Source organism: Erpetoichthys calabaricus, chromosome 5 (genome assembly GCF_900747795.2).
Source record: "Erpetoichthys calabaricus chromosome 5, fErpCal1.3, whole genome shotgun sequence".
NCBI classification, from domain to species: domain Eukaryota; kingdom Metazoa; phylum Chordata; class Cladistia; order Polypteriformes; family Polypteridae; genus Erpetoichthys; species Erpetoichthys calabaricus.
Genome location: NC_041398.2, coordinates 91,444,005 through 91,463,380, shown reverse-complemented (window position 1 = coordinate 91,463,380; position 19,376 = coordinate 91,444,005). Strand labels below are relative to the sequence as shown.

The 19,376-nt window shown below is 34.6% G+C and overlaps 1 protein-coding gene across 7 annotated transcripts in view; it reads left to right on the top strand.

Moving 5' to 3' along the window:
* Positions 1 to 19,376, top strand: part of slit2 (slit homolog 2 (Drosophila)) — a 269,197-nt gene that overhangs the window by 141,002 nt on the left and 108,819 nt on the right. For all 7 annotated transcript variants that reach the window (XM_051928679.1, XM_051928680.1, XM_051928681.1 and 4 more), the window contains exon 5: positions 15,747 to 15,818. In XM_051928679.1, the coding sequence (XP_051784639.1) occupies positions 15,747 to 15,818 (72 nt within the window). The remainder of the gene's footprint in view (positions 1 to 15,746; positions 15,819 to 19,376) is intronic.

Here is a 19,376-nt window from a genome sequence, read left to right as displayed (position 1 = left end):
AGTGCTTTTATTGAGGTGGTACTTTGCTGAGAGTACTTGAAGAGGGCAAACAATCTACATTTAAAGTATAGTAGTAGTAGTAGTATTAACAGTTATATGTTTTTACAGATTTTAGGAGTAAATGTGGTATGCCAAGTGCTGAGAAGGATACATTAAAGCCAAATATACTTATGTCAACTGTAAATTATGTAAATTTCACAACATAATCACCACAAAGCACCGAGAAATGATGACATAGGAAGAAAAAAAGCATGCAAGAGAGGCCAGCTATAGCTAGAAACATGCAATGTTGGAGTAGCATAAGAGTGATAAATGGAAAAACTAAGGTCAACAGAAAATCAGCCATCAGTTGAAAGATAAGGCAAATTTGCTCTATGAATTCCTCAAATCTTTGTTTGGAAATCTGTTTACAGGAGTTGCGTATGGGATAGATGCAAATGTCCCTTTTGGCAGGCGTTTCGCCATCTTCTCCAATGAAAATCACTGCAATGTCGGGGCATTGTATCATCATAAATCCTGCCCAGGGTTTTCCTTGAAAACCATTCGTACAGATGCTGTTGGATTGGACTGAGCGATTTCATGCATGTGTTTGTATGATTTAGCGAAGGGGTTGAGGTTCTGAGCATGGAATCTAGCTGGAGAAGTACATTTTTGCTGCATGCAGAGTTTGCTTTATTTTGTAAGTGTACTTCAGTAGCTTGCGCTGTGTCAAAAACATACAACTGTCCATATCCTGGAGAGGTAGAAGTGTTAGCGTATTTTGGAGAGATTTGGTGATAAATTTGCCCGTGTATTTTAAAACAGTATGGTCCGTGGCCAGGAGGTTGAATTATCTGTGCACCCATGGAAGCAAACGCTAGAGAAGAGTTGTATTCTCAAATGTGTTCACGATAATTTTTAGCTTCTGATGTTTGCTGTGTAAGAAGCTGTTGTAAAGACACAGGTGGCTCCCGCAAAGGTGGTAAAGCTACTTTACCGTTGTGGCAGCACCTCGAATACTTGTTGGATGTATTACGCTCAGCAGGCCAGTATAGTGCATGACATGGAAGTGGACGAATAGGAATTGAGAAATGCTGTGCCGGCTGCATTTGGGTGGGACCGGTTTTGAAGTGGAAGCAGGACGAACCAGAAGAGAAATATATATAAGAGATTACTTCTATTTATTATGTATCTTACTTTATGTTCATATATTTTATTTCTATTTATGTTTTTATGTTAATTGTTTTGTTTTTCTTTTATTCTATAATTGTAAAGCACTTTGGCCACAGCATTACTATGTTGTTTTAAATGTGCTATATAAATAAATTGACATTGACATTTGTTCTAAGATACCTCACACTATATGTACTTCTTAATTTTCTTTAGAAATCAGATTTTTTATCTAATTTAACTATTAATCATGTAAGAATTCCTTTCATTCAAATGTTAATTGGATAGATCAATCTATTATTTATCCAGGGCCACTTCCTGCCTTGTACCCAGTTCCTCAAGCATAGATAGGCTCCATCTCCCACAACCCTGAATTAATTTAAACAAATCTGAGATAGGTTATGGTATTTGTATGATAGAATTTACAAACAACACTGGAATAGTACAGAAGCAAAAGAAGTTTTCTTTTAGACAAAGTATAGTACTTTGAACTTTATTTAGATTTACAAATGTTCATTCAGTCCCTGGCCCGTGGTATACTTTAGAAAAGTTACATATTGCAGTTCACTTATTTCCTGTTGTTTTTCTTTATTACTAGGGGGCTTTGCCCCCTGTTCGCTTCGCTCACCAACCCCCCCGGCCTGTGCTACGCACCAGCCACTTCGCGTCTCTGCCACTCACGTATGTAGATTAAACTTTCACCAAACAACAAATCTTTTAATTCTCGCAGATACACCTCTTCATTGGGAAAAAACACTACTTTTCCCTGATGGCAACACGAATTAGATGATCTACAAGTCTCTGGCTTGAAGTTTAAATCCGAACAATAAATTCGATCTCTTTTCGCTGTTCTGTTATTTCACCGAGTAATAATTTCCATTTGTTTGCGCTAATGTGATCTTTACCATCATTTTTTGAGACTTTCAAATTTTAGTACTTTCATTATCTCTGACCTGCTCTGCGTGTGTATCGCGCCAACGTTTTTGAATTCTTTATGATGTTCTACTTTGTCATCTACTCTTTATCTTTTATTTCTGGCCTCGGGCGTGGTTAAATCTATTGGCACAAAGTCTTGTCTCACGGGACGTGAAAGTATCTCTCTGAAAAAGTTACGTCTCGTCCCAGGCTAAAAAGTCTCATCTTGTCCCAGGATTTTTTTAATTATAATAAACAGATATGCTAATATGAAGTAATTTGGGATGTTGAGTACAATAAAAAGGCACCATAAAAAGCAACAATAGGTGTGCTTTACATTTTAAAATACTGCATTCTCAACTAGTTGTTTGTTGGATATAGAGGTGTGAATCTGTTCTAGAAAGTATTTCCTTCTCAAAGTTGTTTCAGTCTTAATCAACCTAGACACTACAAAACCTTTTTAGTGAAAAAGTGTTTATTTGTGATTGTACACAAAAAGTATACTTTAACTTTAAAGACATTTAGTTTGACCAATTTACCTACAAACACATAATCTGATGTATTCCCATTTATAAGTAAACACAATTTCCATTAATGCCTTTAGATGAAAGGTTAGGAGAAAATTAAGTGATTGCTGATATTGTAGCATTTTATCTGGAATAATTTTGTATTGAAGGCTTGTGTTCTTTTTAGAAAGTCTTTAAATAGAGTAAGAGCTGCCTACTAAAAACTTTTTTCTATTAAGGAAGTCTTCATTTTACACCCTTAAAGTATATTTTATATTAGTAATCAAAATATCTGTTTAAACAACCGCAATGTTGTTCTGTAATATGCTTGCATTACCAGTTTATTAAAAGATGACATAAAATACTTAGAAAATGCATCTTCATTACTAATCAGTTATATTTGGACACAATACCGTACAGAAAACATATAACTATAAAAATTTGATATAGACTGTATTTTCATGATAAAATAGAAGCCTTTTCTTTAGGCCTATATTTCTTGACATCTGCTATTAAAGTGATTCATACTATTGCAACTATGTGATGGATTTGCTTTTCTTTGTCATGTCATTAAACAAAACCATTGGAATGACTTAAAAATAGGACAACCATCAATGATGAGAAATAAAACAATGTCCAAAAACAAATAATGCATGTAATGCCTTTTTCCTCATCCATCCAAGGATAACATCTTCATAAAGCAGTCTCCGAATAGAAGCCTTCTAATGATGCTTTTTCTGGAATGCTTCATACAAATCATATGTTTCATTTTGTATGATAATATAATGCTTTCCAAAATGGTAACCTGTTTACTGTAATGTAAAAATTTTGGGTTGTTAGAAATCATGAAAAGTTTGTTTAGACTATCATGTGATTTTCTTGTCTATGCCATATTTGTTATAATTGAATAATTATTACCTGAAATGAAAATCGCGTAACATGTAAAATGACTTTATAATGTGTATATTATATTTGTATGTTTGACATGTCCTTACCTGTGGCAGCTGGTAGAGAACATTTGTGACAGCAGACAAACTATGTTTTTATATTTTAATTTGCATAAAGATTCTGGTAGTCCAACATTTGTCCATTTATATTGCTCTACAATATTCTGATGGAATTTAATAATTTTCTATGTCATGAATTAGTCAAATTTGTAAAGTGCTGTACTGAGCTGCTGTAGGACAGTGGCACAGTAGTAGAGCTGCTGCCTCGCAGTAAGGAGGCCAAGGTTCATGTCTTGGGTGTTCTCAGTGTGGAGTTTGCATGTTCTCCCACTGTCTGCCTGGGTTTCCTTCAGGTGCTCCAGTTTCCTCCCATAGTCCAAGGACATGCAGGTTAGGTGGATTGCCAATGCTAAATTGGCCCATGTTGTATGTGTGTTTACCCTGCCAGGAAATTGCACCCAGTTCAGGGATTATTCCTGCCTTTATCACCGCCTGATTAAATCAGGTCTACAAAATGTGCCTTACAAAGGAATATAAAAATTAAAATCATAATGGAGTTTGCACTTTTCTATGCAGGTTTTCTATAGCTACTTGAGTACATTTCACAAACTATCATTCTTTATATTGTGTTTTAAATAGCACACAGACAAAGCGAAAGGTAAAAGAATGCAAAAGATGATGTTTTCTTTAATGTTCAATAGGATTTGTCATTTCTTTCATAATCACAATGTAATCAGTTCATTCATAAATGAGATTCTATATATATAATATGTTGTTTGGAGTGAGGCAGGAGCTTTCCTACCAGAGATCATAACTTAAAGCTGAAACTCATTACAGACATCTCACTAAAAAAATTGTACTTCATATACTCACAGGAAAGGTTTATTTCGATTAGATATTTATTAAAAATTGCTTAAACGTGAAAATACAGTCTACTGCATATAGACCACATATAAACTTTAGACAAACTTTAGCGAAAGTCTGTATACCATTTTTATCATGTACAGTATTTATTTAAAATGACAACCAAATAAGCACAACATGATTCTAATCAAAACTACAAAGTATAGCATTCCAGATAATTAACATACACCAAGAACAACATTTAATAACCCATTTCTTCCCAGTTCAGATAGCCATATAGACTGAAAATCCACTATTTTAGGACAGCATTAACGAATTCTTGCCAAATTCAGAACAAAAGAATGGCTTAATCTTTGTGCCATTCCTTGTGAGAAAACAGTTTTTCTACTGCTGAGGCAAAAGTAAACATATAAATGGGAACTTGAAGATTTTCTTTCAGAATTTAATGAAGCAGGTACAGTTCTGTGACATTTTGACTCTTGCACAGGCTCAAAGTACATATATTCACAGCTAGCAGTAAAACTGTAAGTTAGGCAATGCAGGGAACCTCAACTCATGGAAGACACTTCTCCAGACTCTATTTGGACTCTCTGCTTTAGATCTTTGCATTGTTATCTATAATGCTTACTTGGCTTGCATCCCTAATGAATGAACTTGCAGTTGACATCTTGTTATATATATTGCTTACTTCAGTATGTCCATTCATATCAGCTTTTCTTTCTTTCACAGTTCTTGATTAAATTAGAATTCAAAGGTGTTTTTAAGGCATATTGTATATGACAATTTAACTTTTAGCTAAGACCCTGACTTATCAGACTACAATCTCTCATTTTGTACTTTTTATGCTTGTAACGTTTACCTAAGCATTCCACTTCCTCCTTCAATGCATTCTTCATATCATTCATACACACTCAGCTTTTCATAATCATCCCCAGATTAATTATGAAATTCCTCAAATCGTTCAATTCTGAAGAACTGTCAGTTTAATGTTGGCATTGCCATTAGAGTTGTACATGTAGATGAAAAATTAGTTCCTGAATTTATTTTGGGAAGTGAATACAAGAAATCTTCACTACTGTTAACAACTAGTTGTGAAACTGCAGTACCATGCACTTTAGGGCTTATGTGTGTTTCTTTCTCGTCTGCAGTACCTTGCAGCAATCCATATTGTGTCACTGTTTTGGCCTCCATATTTGGGAAAATATTGCTTTTTCCATATGAATCCTCACCATGAAGATTAGAATGCAGGCAACCTTGAATATTTCAAGAATAACAGAACTAAAGCACTGCTGCTACAGGAGAGTTGTCTCAAACCTGACAAATGCATGAGACCAATTTCATGTTCATTTTTTGTTATCATTACAAATTATTACAACAAATAAAGCTGATGTGTTCAGTAAAGTAACATGAAATCCTAGATATTTATTGGAAGATACAGTAAATAAACTGCTATCTTTCTTATGTTACTGCTGTGTGTGCTTGAACCTTGACTTTGACCATACATTATGACCATGTACAATTACATTACCTCTTGACTGCTTTGACTGCTAATTGCCTTTTCTAGAAGAACATATCTTTAAGAGAAACATACCAAGCTTTAATTTGCATCACTCAGAAGATCTATTTACACATCTTACAATTGAAATGTAACTCTTGATAAGTGTGCATTCATTTTTGTGACTTCTATTGCTTGGAAACCCACCTCTTTGTTTTGAATGAGTGGCATGCTGTGTAATATTTACAATTCCTGCTTTTGTTTTAAAGCTGTAAAGTACCGCCCTTACAATGAATTTGCTTTGCTGCCTGTCAGTTGTTTTATGCATTCATTGCTCTTTATTGTAAATGGATATCAGACTTAAATAGGTGTATTATAGGATTTTGTTTTAACCATGTTCTTGTTGATGTAACCTGTAAAATAGCATGTTTCTGTTTGTATAAAGGAGCCCCAGTAGTGTTTCTTGACACATTTCTGTTGAATAATTTGTTGGCTGAAAGTACTCCGTGCTAGTGTGTGAAAGAGGGGATTTGCAGGATTGTTCATAATGGCACTCAGTTTTGTTGAAATTCTTTTCCTTTGCTACTTCCTCCTTTTTTTACATATGTGAGGAAACCGTATATTTTCTCTATATTGGCATATGCATCTTTGGAATATAAGAGAAAATCAGACAGCCCAAATCAAAAACCCACATAGACATTAGAGAAATTACACACTGACAGTGATGGGGCATGGATTTGAAATGTTATCCCTGCACAACGACACAACGAAACAACTCGGGATCCCTGTTTGAAACCCCCCAGGCAGACACGCAGTCCAGTCCCACCCTCCGGAATGACCCTCTATCTGCCGCAGCCAGGTGTTACGTGGCCGTAGTGCCGTAACTGATGCTCCCTCACAATGCAGGCAATGTGTGTCATTCGGGATTCCATGAGCAACCGCTCATTCGACACAAAGTCAAAACAACGGTACCCAAGGATTTTCCGGAGAGACACAGTACCAAAGGAGTCCAGTCTTCATCTCAGGTCACTGGATAGCGTCCATGCCTCGCAACCATTAAATAATAATAATAATAAAGGCTTTAGGTACAGGTAGGAGGCCACCGCTGTTAGGTGGTGGCAAGGGTGTTCTGCCTAGAATTGGTCAGTGCTAGATATTAGGCAAGCTATAGCAGCAGTCTGGCCTGTAATGGTCAATTTAGGCCTCAGGAATTGATTTGCCTTACTATCACATTCATGCTTTTTCATCAGACGTATACAAAATTTTTTATACCTCTAGATATTTAAAATGAAATCCGTTCTAAGTAACATATGGTCTCTCTCAATTCATCCAAAAATATTAATAAGATTTTTTAAAATGTAAATTATATTAATTTAGATTTTTTTTCCTGTTAATGACAATAATGTCCAGGGACTTCCTCTTCCTGAATAAAGTAGTTTTATTGATTAACGGTGCCTATGCCAGCTCATTTATTCTTTATCTAATGAACAGTGATATCATGTAATGGTAACTTAGAAACATGCTTCCAGCTCTGTGATCAATAAAAAAAATATGTTGGATAATATATTCCAGATGAACTTATTAAGTATTATAGTACCATATTCAAACAGCTTTGATCAGCCTAGATAGATATGTCTCAAATTACCAAATGAGAAACTAATACAGTACTTTGTTTTCATGTCTATTGTAATGTCAGAAACATATTGAAAAAAAACTTGATATTATACAGATTCATTCTTTGGTGAAAAGTAATGGTATTGTCTGTTACTTCAGAAGTACTATTGATTTTCTATAGTTTTACCCTACTTTATTATTATTTATTTATTTTTACACAATGTAACGAGAGTTCTTCCATTACAGTATATTCATTACTTGAACTATTCTTATAAAACATCAGCTTGTTACTTTCATTTCAGCAGGGTAGAGAGTTCTGAACATGTTGATCGTAGTCCAAAGGAACAATAATATTACTTGTAATTAAATTTAAAACTGTATTAGGAAATATTTTGTAAGATCAAGACAGATAAAAAGCTATACTATTACACATTTGATGATTCTTCTAAGGCTTGTTCTTCAAGTAGAGGAATTATGCCTTATTTTTTCCTATTTTTAATCTAACAAGCTATTTCTTGATTGCACAGATTCAATACATAATGCTAATTTTTAATAAACCACTGCATTTTTTATTTCTCTGCCCAAAAAGTCAATTTTCATAGCACATACCAGATGTTTATTTAATCTGTTTCGATTGCTTCATACAGTATAGTGTTACAATATCTTCCACAAACATTCGTAACAAATATCTTTTGGTGACATTTTTCAGGATATTTTGTAATGTGTCTAAAGTATGGTTTTCCCCATCATAAAAAACTACTGTTGTTTTAACCACATCGTCCAGGAGATGATAAGGGTTTTCTAAAAGTCCATTGCAGAAATTGTGACCTCATTCAGAAGACAATCAAACATACAAGAAACTAATTACCTAAAAATTGACTCAGATGTATATTTTATAGAGCTTTCAAGTTTGTGAATCAGTATGAAGTAACTAATTGGGAAGAATATTGGAGTGCAAAATTATACTACTCATATTATGTGTATACAATAACCATTTAATGAAATGAACAATGCTTACCGTATATACTCGCATATAAGTTGGGTATTGAAACCCAAAAAATCAGTCATAAAATCAGTCCCCGACTTATACGTCCATCCTTCCATCCATTATCCAACCCGCTGAATCCGAACACAGGGTCACGGGGGTCTGCTGGAGCCAATCCCAGCCAACACAGGGCACAAAGCAGGAACCAATCCCGGGCAGGGTGCCAACCCACCGCAGCCGACTTATACACCCATTCAAAAATGCAACACTTACATTTTTTTTTTTTACATCTTCTTGCCTCCTCCAATCTCACATCAGTTTCTCAGACACGTCGAATTGTGTTGCAGCAGCGCAGTTATCAATTTCTTTTACCACGTCAACGACGTTTAATTTAAAACCAGCTTCATGTTTTCTTCTGATCGAACGCTCCATCGTAGATGCGGGATGCTCTTACGATAAAGGTGTATGAGGGTGTGAGATACAAAAAATAGAAAACAGTGCAAACGTTGCTTCGGAATAGTTTGGGTATTACTGTGGGGTCACGTAGGCGCAATACATAGAAAAAAAGGCAGTGTGCTCTGTGGTTACTTTCTCAGATAGTTGTTAGCATATCATAATCTCTTGGATCAATAGCGGGAGTTTTCCGCATTCGACTTGTACGACCGACTTTATAAAATACCAGAAATTATATGGTAAAATCAAGTCCCAACTTATCCGCGGGAGAACTTAAACGTGAATGCATATGGTAACTTTAAATGAAAGATCATTTGAATCATGAGGACTTAAGCTAATTTCTGTTTATTCTGATAAAATGAAACTTCAAGTTTAATTCTCTTATAAAAATGCTGTTTATTCCTACTAGCAATCGAATAATGCATAAGTTTTTGATGAAAATCATATTTTAAAACAAATTCAATCCATCAATTCCATTTCTGTAATCATTTCAGAAGGAGGGAAAATTCTCAGCAGCATCAGGTATAAAGCTGGAACCAATCCTTCATGAGATGCTATTTCATCACAGGGCATTAAAGTGAAAACAAAGAATTTCAAAAATTAACCTGTGGTCTGAGCATAATTCACTAACATTCTGCCTAGAATGACTTAACTTAAGACAGCTATATGTTTACTTATTTTATTTATCTAAAATAACTTTATTAATCTCTGCGGTGGGCTGGCACCCTGCCAGGGGTTTGTTTCCTGCCTTGCGCCCTGTGTTGGCTGGGATTGGCTCCAGCAGACCCCCGTGACACTGTAGTTAGGATATAGCGGGTTGTATAATGGATGGATGGATGAACTTTATAAATCTCATAATATGATTGTGCCTTGCGATGGATAAGATCCCATGTCAATGGTGGGTATTGAACATGCAGCCTCATGTTTTAGCCACTCAGGCATGCATTCAAACAGTGCTAAACTATATGTAATAATCATTTTTTTGTGTGTTTGTTTTTAGAATTTTTTTGGACAGATGTTTTCAACAAAACCAAACATTTATAAAATTAAGTGAATACTCTTACTTAAAAAAGGTCTACTTTCTGAATCCTCATTCATAATATTTCCATAGCAGATAAATCTGTTTTCATTTTTTCATTTTGTATTTTTGTTTTTATGTTTTTTTCAAGTGTGACTCTGAGGTCTTTTATGTGGATGGAGTCATCTGAAAGGAATTGTCTTGCTCACTCCAGAACACTATTCTGCACAGTCCCTTATAGTAGCTCCCTAAGTTAACATCACCATATTAGTCCAAAGAATTCATACTACTGCTCCGTCTCAGCTCCTGTGTTTTCTTTCAAAATAGAAAAAAATGTTCCAGCACATTGGCTTGGTTTTGTTTTATCTTTGTATTACATTATATGATGCCATGACATAAAAACAACTGTTTTGTACATTTACGTATAATCTAGAAATAATGCCTATATTTTTCCAATATCGTAGAGGAATCCTATAGTGTTTTATTATTTGCCCTAATACGTTTAGCAGAATGGAATTACCAGGAATGCTACTTTTTTCCCCCCATGTAATTGCTGAAATTAGCTCCACATAATAAAGAGAAAATTAAAATCTAATTCTTGAAAATAATGCAAATGTAGTGTACACATAATGCATTTTTAATTAAAACATTGCCAAAGTATTACTTTGCTTAATGTTAAATAATTTAGCAGAATATAATTACTGTGAAAATGCCTGCATACTGTTGTTCTCAAATGTACTATAAGAGGATGATAGCAATACAACTGGATAAAGCAGTAACACCAAACATTTGATGTTCATAAAAGTAGCTTTTATATAAAAATAATAAATCACTTTAACTTTATGACAATATTTTTGACACTAGTGTCTTAAACATTGAGCATAATGACATTTGCATGAATTGAAGTTGCTTTAACTCGCATTGGTTAATGATTAGTTGTTTACATTTTCTTAGAATTATATTAGCATATTGTGTTTTAAACGTTTTCTGAAGGTCAAAAAACCAGTAATATGTGTTGCCTGGTAACTGCTATTTTTTTTTAAATTAATCCCTTGCCTTTCAGTGTGGCAAGATTGGAAACAAAGCAGGAATCTGCTAATGGGCTGACAAATTTGTACAGACACAATCTCTTTCATACAAGACCAACATAGAGTCATCAGTTCACCTAAAATGCACTTCTTTGAGAAATAAGACAAAAACATATGAGACTTCTGAAGAGGGAAATGTTACCTTTGACTATGTAACAGATTAAAATTATGGCACAAATGACACTAGTTTGAATCCAGGAAGAATTTAACGTTATTTAAGGATTGAAGGAGACAGTAAAGAGGTTAGCACTCAGATGTTTCTTTCTTCTGTTTTTACAATTCTTGTCTCATATACATCTTCACATTGAGGTCAATGCATTCATTTTTTAAGTATTCTGTTGGTAATGGACTGCTCTTCTGCTGGAATTTGGTTAATTGTGTTTTTTCAAAACAAGTTCAGAGAGGTATTGGGTGGTTATTATTTGATCTCTTGTAACAGTCCATATTTGATGTAATATTCGTTATCCAAGGAAAGCCTGATTTTATAGTTGTACAATGGCTTACATGTGCTTGCAGAGAATTGAATGTGAGCATAATATGTGTAAATTGAGAGTGGATATTTCTGAGAAAAATTAATTATTCTAAGCCTTCTGTGTGAAAAAAGCCTTTCCCAAGTCATGTGCTAAAAATAATTAAAATGCTTGTGGGTGTAATATAGTATACCATGCATACAGCATGTATGAAATCTTTATTAAAGCATTTTGAATCCTAGTAGTGTTCTTTGAGAAGCCATGCATTGATTCAGCTAAAGAAGAACTGTTTTTGTTAAATTAATAATCCTATACTTGTTTGTGAATTCAACATTTATAATTTTTATAATATTAGGCAATGGTGTTTATTATATCACGGTTTTAATAAGGCTACATTAACATAAGTGTAGCTAACAATATGGCCATAATCCAGATATTATTTTATAAAGTGAAAGCAGATTTGAAATAATTAAGACCAAAAACAAGTTAAGCTGATTAACTTCTTTGAAGTCGAGATTTTTCATTATCTCCCCTCAAAGGATATATGATAATGAAGTATGCAAAACTAAAATCCAAAAGATTGAAAGAAAGGGAAAATATTTCAAATATTATTTCTTTAATAATAATTCACTGTGGGGTAGTTTCTCTGCAAAAATCACATATAAAATGAATAGGCACTCACATTGTTCACAGTACTTATTTTTTCTCCATGGAATACACAAAAAAAATAGTAATCGGTAGCATCATTTAACAAAATGTACTGTTTTGCTTCTCTCAATTTCTATTGTTAATCAGAACAAATCAAAACTTACTATAGAAAGCTTAAGTTTTCTTTTAGCCTCTCAATCTAGGACAGCATTTGTTGATGCTGTGGATGTTAAGGAGAGAATTTCAGTGACTTAAATGAAATCTACTCTTTGCTTATGTTTGAGTCTGTTTGTTTTTCGTCACTGGAACCAATTCATATATAAATTATACTTGTGACAGAGCCAAGTAAAACTTATGAAATGAGTAATGATTAAAGAAAACAAGGTTACAACCACATTATACTGCATAGACAGGAAGAAAACATCTCCAAATAGGCAAACTGTTGTAGTCAAACAAACCAACTTTATATGCCTCTCAGCTTTGGACACTATAATTACTGTGCAAGTCAACCACAAAACATGGCTACAGAGAATTTAGTGACTCAGAAGAAGCTGAACTGGGCATACCTAAAGAATGGAAAAATTGAATAATAATATATCAACAAAAAGGACAATGCCAAAATGAAAACCATCTCTCCTGTGCTAAAGCTGCTTGTCTTAGTCATTCTTTTCTGTGTTTAACCGTGCAAGAAGTTCATGACCTAACTTTACATTTGCCTCATACTTCATCATAGCTCAGAGTCCAGGAACAGAAATTTCCCATACACTGAATGCCAAACAAAGAGACCTCAAGCAATCCGTTTGACCCACAGCTAAACAGAAATATGTGTAGTATATAGTTTTATTCTGTTTTAAGTACAAATTAAAATAATACTTATTTATGCACATTGGTGAATGATCAAAAAATAGACTTGTGTTTTTTTAAGTTTGGAGGTGGTCATCTGATTGAAATTAAATATTTATGTTGTATTATTTTTGATGGCTAAAAGGGTGATGAGAGAAAAATAAATGTGGTAATGTTTGTAGACTAAAGAGGAAATAATGACAAAACGTGAGAGTGCTGGAAGGCTACGCTCTTCATTTATGATGAATGTATTAAAATGTGTCAATAAATAATAAGTTTTCTTTGTTTGAAAGATAGATGTTGACACTCATCCAAGATTGCACAATTAGGTAGCCAGAAGGATGGATGTAGCATGGAACTTGACTGTATATAATACACCACAAATAATACACACAAATTTGAGTATGTATTTGCATTTGCCATGAAACCACTGTGTCTGTTACATGATTCAGAGTGTGTGGTAAAATTGCGTATAGTGAAGAAGTAATTTTGACTTGAAAAATACTAAACTTATCCTTTAACCCTAAATGGTATACCAATCTATTTCAAGCCATTTGTTCACACACTTTTATTCATGCAAGAAAGAGAGAGAGTTTAGAGTTGTTACAATTAATGTAACATGCATTTCATTTTGATATCAGAGGATTATCAAACTATATTGAGAAAATCCAGATATCAGACTGTAATTTAAGCCCTGGACCTGAAAGGGTCTTTTGCCCCTCACTATACCTATTGGTTTTCATTTCATTATTATCACTATACACTGTATTTTTGCAAATACTGGAAGAATGCATGCACAGTATATTTTTTCTTTATTTCGCCTTATACAATTTCTTGTATTAGGAATTTGGTAGTTTTCGCATACCCCTTGGGGTCAGAGCGCAGGGTCAGCCATTGTACAGCGCCCCTGGAGCAATTACAGGTTAAGGGCCTTGCTCAAGGGCCCAGCAGAGTAGGATCTCTTTTGGCAGTGACGGGGATTCGAACCCAGCAACCTTCGGGATACCGGCACAGAGCCACCACTCCGCCCATATTGTAATAGAATTCACTTTTGCAGTACCTTGGAGTGACATCAGCACTGAGTTACCATCAGTATGAGCTAGAATTCAAATAAGCAGATTCAGTATCATCTGCAGGGGAGCCTATAAAAAGGGCAAGCCTGCCACAGTCACACAATCTCCATTCTAGTGTCTCTAAAATAAAACAGTCCTTCTAATGATAACGAGCAACCTAAAATAGCAATGAAATGAGCAAAAAAGAAACCATTGGGTCACTTCTGGTAAGCACTGCACAGCACTGCAATATGTTTTTTTGCCTCAGTATTTATGTGCAATGAAAGCATGTTTTTGTAAGTTGAATCATATTTTCCTATGCCATTTAAAAATACTTTACCTTTGGGTAGTATTAGTATTGGTGTTTATTATTAATACTATTAATATGTGAAGCAATGTTCACACATTTGCCATTGGGTAACATTGGTCATGAAATTTATATTGTTTTCTCATTTATGCGAGGTTATCTCAAATTAAAGTAAAATTAGATAAAACTAGAAGTCTCCACAAAGGGATTCTTACTTCCAGGGAACATGAAGACAGATGCTTTAGAAAAATGTCTTGTCTTGGATGAAATCTAGTAATAATTATTCTACCAACCTATAGCGGTTAACAAATTGGGATATCATGTGTTGCTTATTGGCCAGGTGTATTTTATACAGAAACATAGATCATGTACTTCTTTTTTAATGTAAAATGTTTGTTGAGAAATGTTTATTTTTTCAACCCAGCCTAAATATTGTGAATACTGTCTTATTTCCAATATATTTTGCTCTCATGTAATGTCTGTCTGCTTGCCCTCATGGCTGTCTGTTAGTCCACAGAGAGGAATCAAGAGTGATGCTCAAACTGTAGAAGTCAGTTTCCACCATATATAAAGTCATGCAAATTGCCCTCCATTTTAAGGTTACACCACTGTAACTGAATTTACATTAGTCACAGTTTTCATCAGTCAAAAAACTATAATGAACAGAGTAGAGTTTTAATGAAATATTCAAATTCAAATTCTGATTAGGCTAAGTGCTGTGTAAATCTTATTTTATTGTTAAACTCATTAAATTGCTGCAGTACATTGACAGTGAGGAAGGTTTTTTCAAAGCACTAGCATACTCTTGTTTTTTTATTTTTACTATGTTAGTATTTAATTCTTCAATCAGTACTTTTGATCAGAACTTTAAATGTTAATGCCTAATAACTCTTTTTTGATAACTAAAACTTTGTACTTTTACACATAAATCAAATTATTATAACAACACTGACCTTTCTTAGATTCAGTGCTAAAATATTTATTGTCAGAGTTAGGTCAGTTATATTCTATTTTCTGGATAAATTAAGTGCCCTGAAAATTAAATCATAGGAAACAGCTTACATCTCTATTTATAGATTCATCACTGAGTCTGCCCAAGCTGTTTTTTAGTGCATTTATTTTCCATATAAAGCTAAATGTAGGAATGGCATCACTGAATTACATGTAGCTCATGCGAGGACAGAAGTAGCAAATGTATATATTAGTACTATATTTAAAAATTATATATACATTTTTAAATTATTTACTTGATTACATTATATGGATCACCTGAAGGGTGAAAATGAATGCAGTCCTTAGAATTAACAGCCATCTTGTATTTTTTTTTTTTTTATGAATAGCAACTCAAAGGTTTTTTGTTCCTAATGCAGGCTCTCTTTCCTTTCCATGCAGAGATCTAAGTGAGAATCAGATTCAAGGTATACCAAGAAAGGCATTCAGAGGTGCAGTTGATATAAAAAATCTGTGAGTATATTTCATGTTTCTCTGTTTTATCAAGAAGTTTTTTTACCTAATGTTGGACCTGGTAATCTCCAGTTTTAATACTCTTGCCTGGTCCAATTGTGGCCCATTACTGAGATGGTCTGGGTTAGCTCCATGCCACCTGGTGCTATCAGGAGCCTCTTAAAACTGGAACTGTTAATAGTCATGAACTGAGATGAGCTGGGCAAATGAGGACACAAACATTCAGCTAAGGGTTGGTGCAAACATGGCTTTTATTAAAATCCAAACAAAAGTCCATGGAGTGCAGTGCTCTTTCTTAAATAATCTATTAAAAACAGTGAACAGTCTGAGAGTTAAAATCTAGAGTTAAAACCAGGTTGAAACATATAGTCATCGGGTCCTTAATCATTCTCCTTTCTTCCTACTCGGGCCAAGCACAACTCCCTCTCTGTCTCCTCGCCTCACCCATAGCTTGCTCATCTGGTATAAACTCCAGCTGCTGCGGTGTTCCTCACCGACTCCCATTTTTACTGCCTCCTTCGTTGTCTGCCAGAACACTTGCGTTTGGTTGTCCTGCCGTCTTCCTTTTTGCACCACTGGCATACCTTGGGTCCCTGAGGAGGACTCCACCTCCTTTGGAACCTACTCCATCGAAATATCAGCAGGGATGATCTGCCCCTAGAGTGCCGATGCTTCTCTGTTCCATGGGGTTAACAGTCACTCTGCCTCTCTGACATGCTGGCCCTCTGGTTCACTCTGCTCAGTCACCTAATACTGTCTTTTCATGTTCTATTCCTTGATTTGCTCTCCCCCTTCTCTGTCATGCAGGCACCCTTTATACTGCCTGATTGGGTGCTGGTGTGATCCTCTGCCTACTTCGAGGTGTGAGTGAGGGACCTGACTGATCCGCTGTGAGTGCGCGATCAGCCAATCAACCAAAAAAACCCTGGAGTGAGTGCTAGCATGTATCACCCACACCCGATCAATTATTCATTTAAAACTGGACCTCTTATCAGAGATATTAATGGTGTGTGTCACCCCTTGCTAATATTTTTGTTAAAGTCTGGATTAGGTCTGCGTACAATATACACTTTGATATAATGAAAATATTCATTATGATGATACTGTTTATAATTTGCTAAAACATGATTAATGTAAAACTACCCATTATGCTCATCCAACAATCAACAATTAGAGATAATTGAGTAATTAAAAATGCAAGTATATTTGATAGTGTAATATTTTTGTGTCGTCTTTGTTTATTCTAAAGTATTATTTTTATTTGTTTTAAATTATGTTAATATTGTTATGTTTTTTATTATTTAGTATCTATATATGATGTGTTCTCTTATGTTCTTTGTGTTTTGTGGGTGAATTCCCCAAGAGATGGGGCTGTCCTGATATCAATACAGAAGGGCTGCCTTCAACCTATATACATAATATTATACATTATCTTTATCTGGCTTTTAAATTTTTTCTTCTATCTTGGGTTTACGATTACTTAATGTTAGATTAGGGCATTTTCTTGCCCTTTGACATTTTTGTTATTCTTTATATTATACTAAGATGATTACTTTTTTCATAAAAATATTTGTGAAATTCTTCCTCAAGCTAATGGTTTGATGCATTTTCTGTCACATTTTGGAATATTTTTGGACATTTAGAGCATTTTGAAATTTATAATCCTTTTCCCCATTTCTGGGATCTAGACAGGCAGTCTACTGACAAAGTCTGCCAGTAGTTGGGCCAGGCTGCCTGGGGTGAGACCTTGCTTTAAGCAGGCCAGTGAAAACTCTGGCCTGGTTTTGTGCTTTTGGAGGCCTCACAACCTTTTGCTATATTGAGGGTAACTCATCCTAACAGTAAACTAATTAAAGGAATACTCCACTCAAAAATTATCTTTTTTTTTCATCTGTTACCCGTGTTGTTTGGAAGACAAAAATGTTTAATCTCATGTTTTAATGGAGAATGGAGATGAAAAAGTTTATGATACACTGGGATGGTTTGTGTAATATTGAACAACAGCAAACACTTATTACAATATGCACAACTTGTGAATTTGTTGGATAAATAAATACTTCAGAAAATCAGAGCAGTGTACTAACAGGAACCATGTTCAGATGGGATTGAGCTTTTGAATTGAAGATCTTCCTCTCCCCTTCATTTAATGGTCAGGAATCCTGTTGTGAACATATAACTGGATAACTGACATGTTATTTATAAGCTATAAGTAACTTGATATTTAATCATAGATGTTTTAAAATTGTTTTCTGTTGTTCAGCAATTGCCCCTCAGTCAGTGTCCATTGAAGCCTGTTGTAACAAGAACTTTGTGATTCTCAATCTTCATGAAATTATGAGATTAAACATTTTTCTCAATCACTGCTGCAAACAACACGTAGTAGAAACCCATGGAAAAAAAAGTATCTTTTTTGAGTGGAGTATTCCTTTAAGCACCTTTAATAAAGAAAAATTATGCAATAGAAAGAGCTGACAGTTTTGATTTACTCTAAGATCACATAAGGCCATTAACACACTACTGTGTAAAGAAAGATAATTCTTGGACTCTCTACTAGCCATATGCAGCAAGGCCAGTCTCAGAGCCTGCTAAAGTCTTGGTGATTCAAAATAAGTTGCAAAATTTACTTTGTGATACAGTGTGAGTATTGTAAAGCTTGATCATTATCACATCACAAACTTTGTGTAAAATATTCTTCTTGATGCCAAATATTTAAAGAATATTAGTGACTGTAATATCATGGATAATGCTTTTCTTTTCACACTTACTCCATGCCTTAGGTTCTTTTGCTGTGTGGGAGCATATACTCCAAACTGTAGTATTATAATAATGCTTTCACCTAGAACTGTCTACCATAGTATGTCCATCATAATTACCTATAGTAGCTGCAGTAGTTTTAAGATCCTCTTTATTCTCCATCCAAGTGGTACATTTCTTGGTTATAAAGCCTCCGCAGAGGCAGATTCGTAGCAGCTTGTCATTACCAGATGGAAAAATAGAAGACCCTCAGTTTTTGTCTGGTTTATAGGTCCTGTCTGTTAGGCATTCCCACCCTATCAAATGCTCAGTCAAATCCTCCAATTCCTCCTTATTCTAAATACAATTAATCCTTTGCTGGGGTAGCATTACTAGAAGATGGCAAAGAAGAAGAAGTCAAAGATGCAAATGTTAATACATTGATCCTTTGGAAAAAAGAGGGTTAGGTTCCTGCAACCAGTAAAAACTGATCTTTCGCAAGAGATTTAATGAAAAACACTTTTCTGCATAGAATTCTTAATATCAAAATAATATTTCTGATAATAGGCACTTTTCATAACATAGTAACCATTAAAAAACCCATAAAATGCAGTACACAAAATAAATTTTCTTGTTAGTCATTCCTTAGAACGCTTTCACCTTTGCTAACAACTCTGCATTAAAAAAAAAAAGTTGTGGCCAACAGCAGCTGCTAACATTCTGGCATGAAGTTTATCTAACACATTTATTTTCTCATGAAGCATGCTTGGATTTAGATCGGAAGGATTTGCATTATACTTTGTGGGCATAATTACAATACAAAAC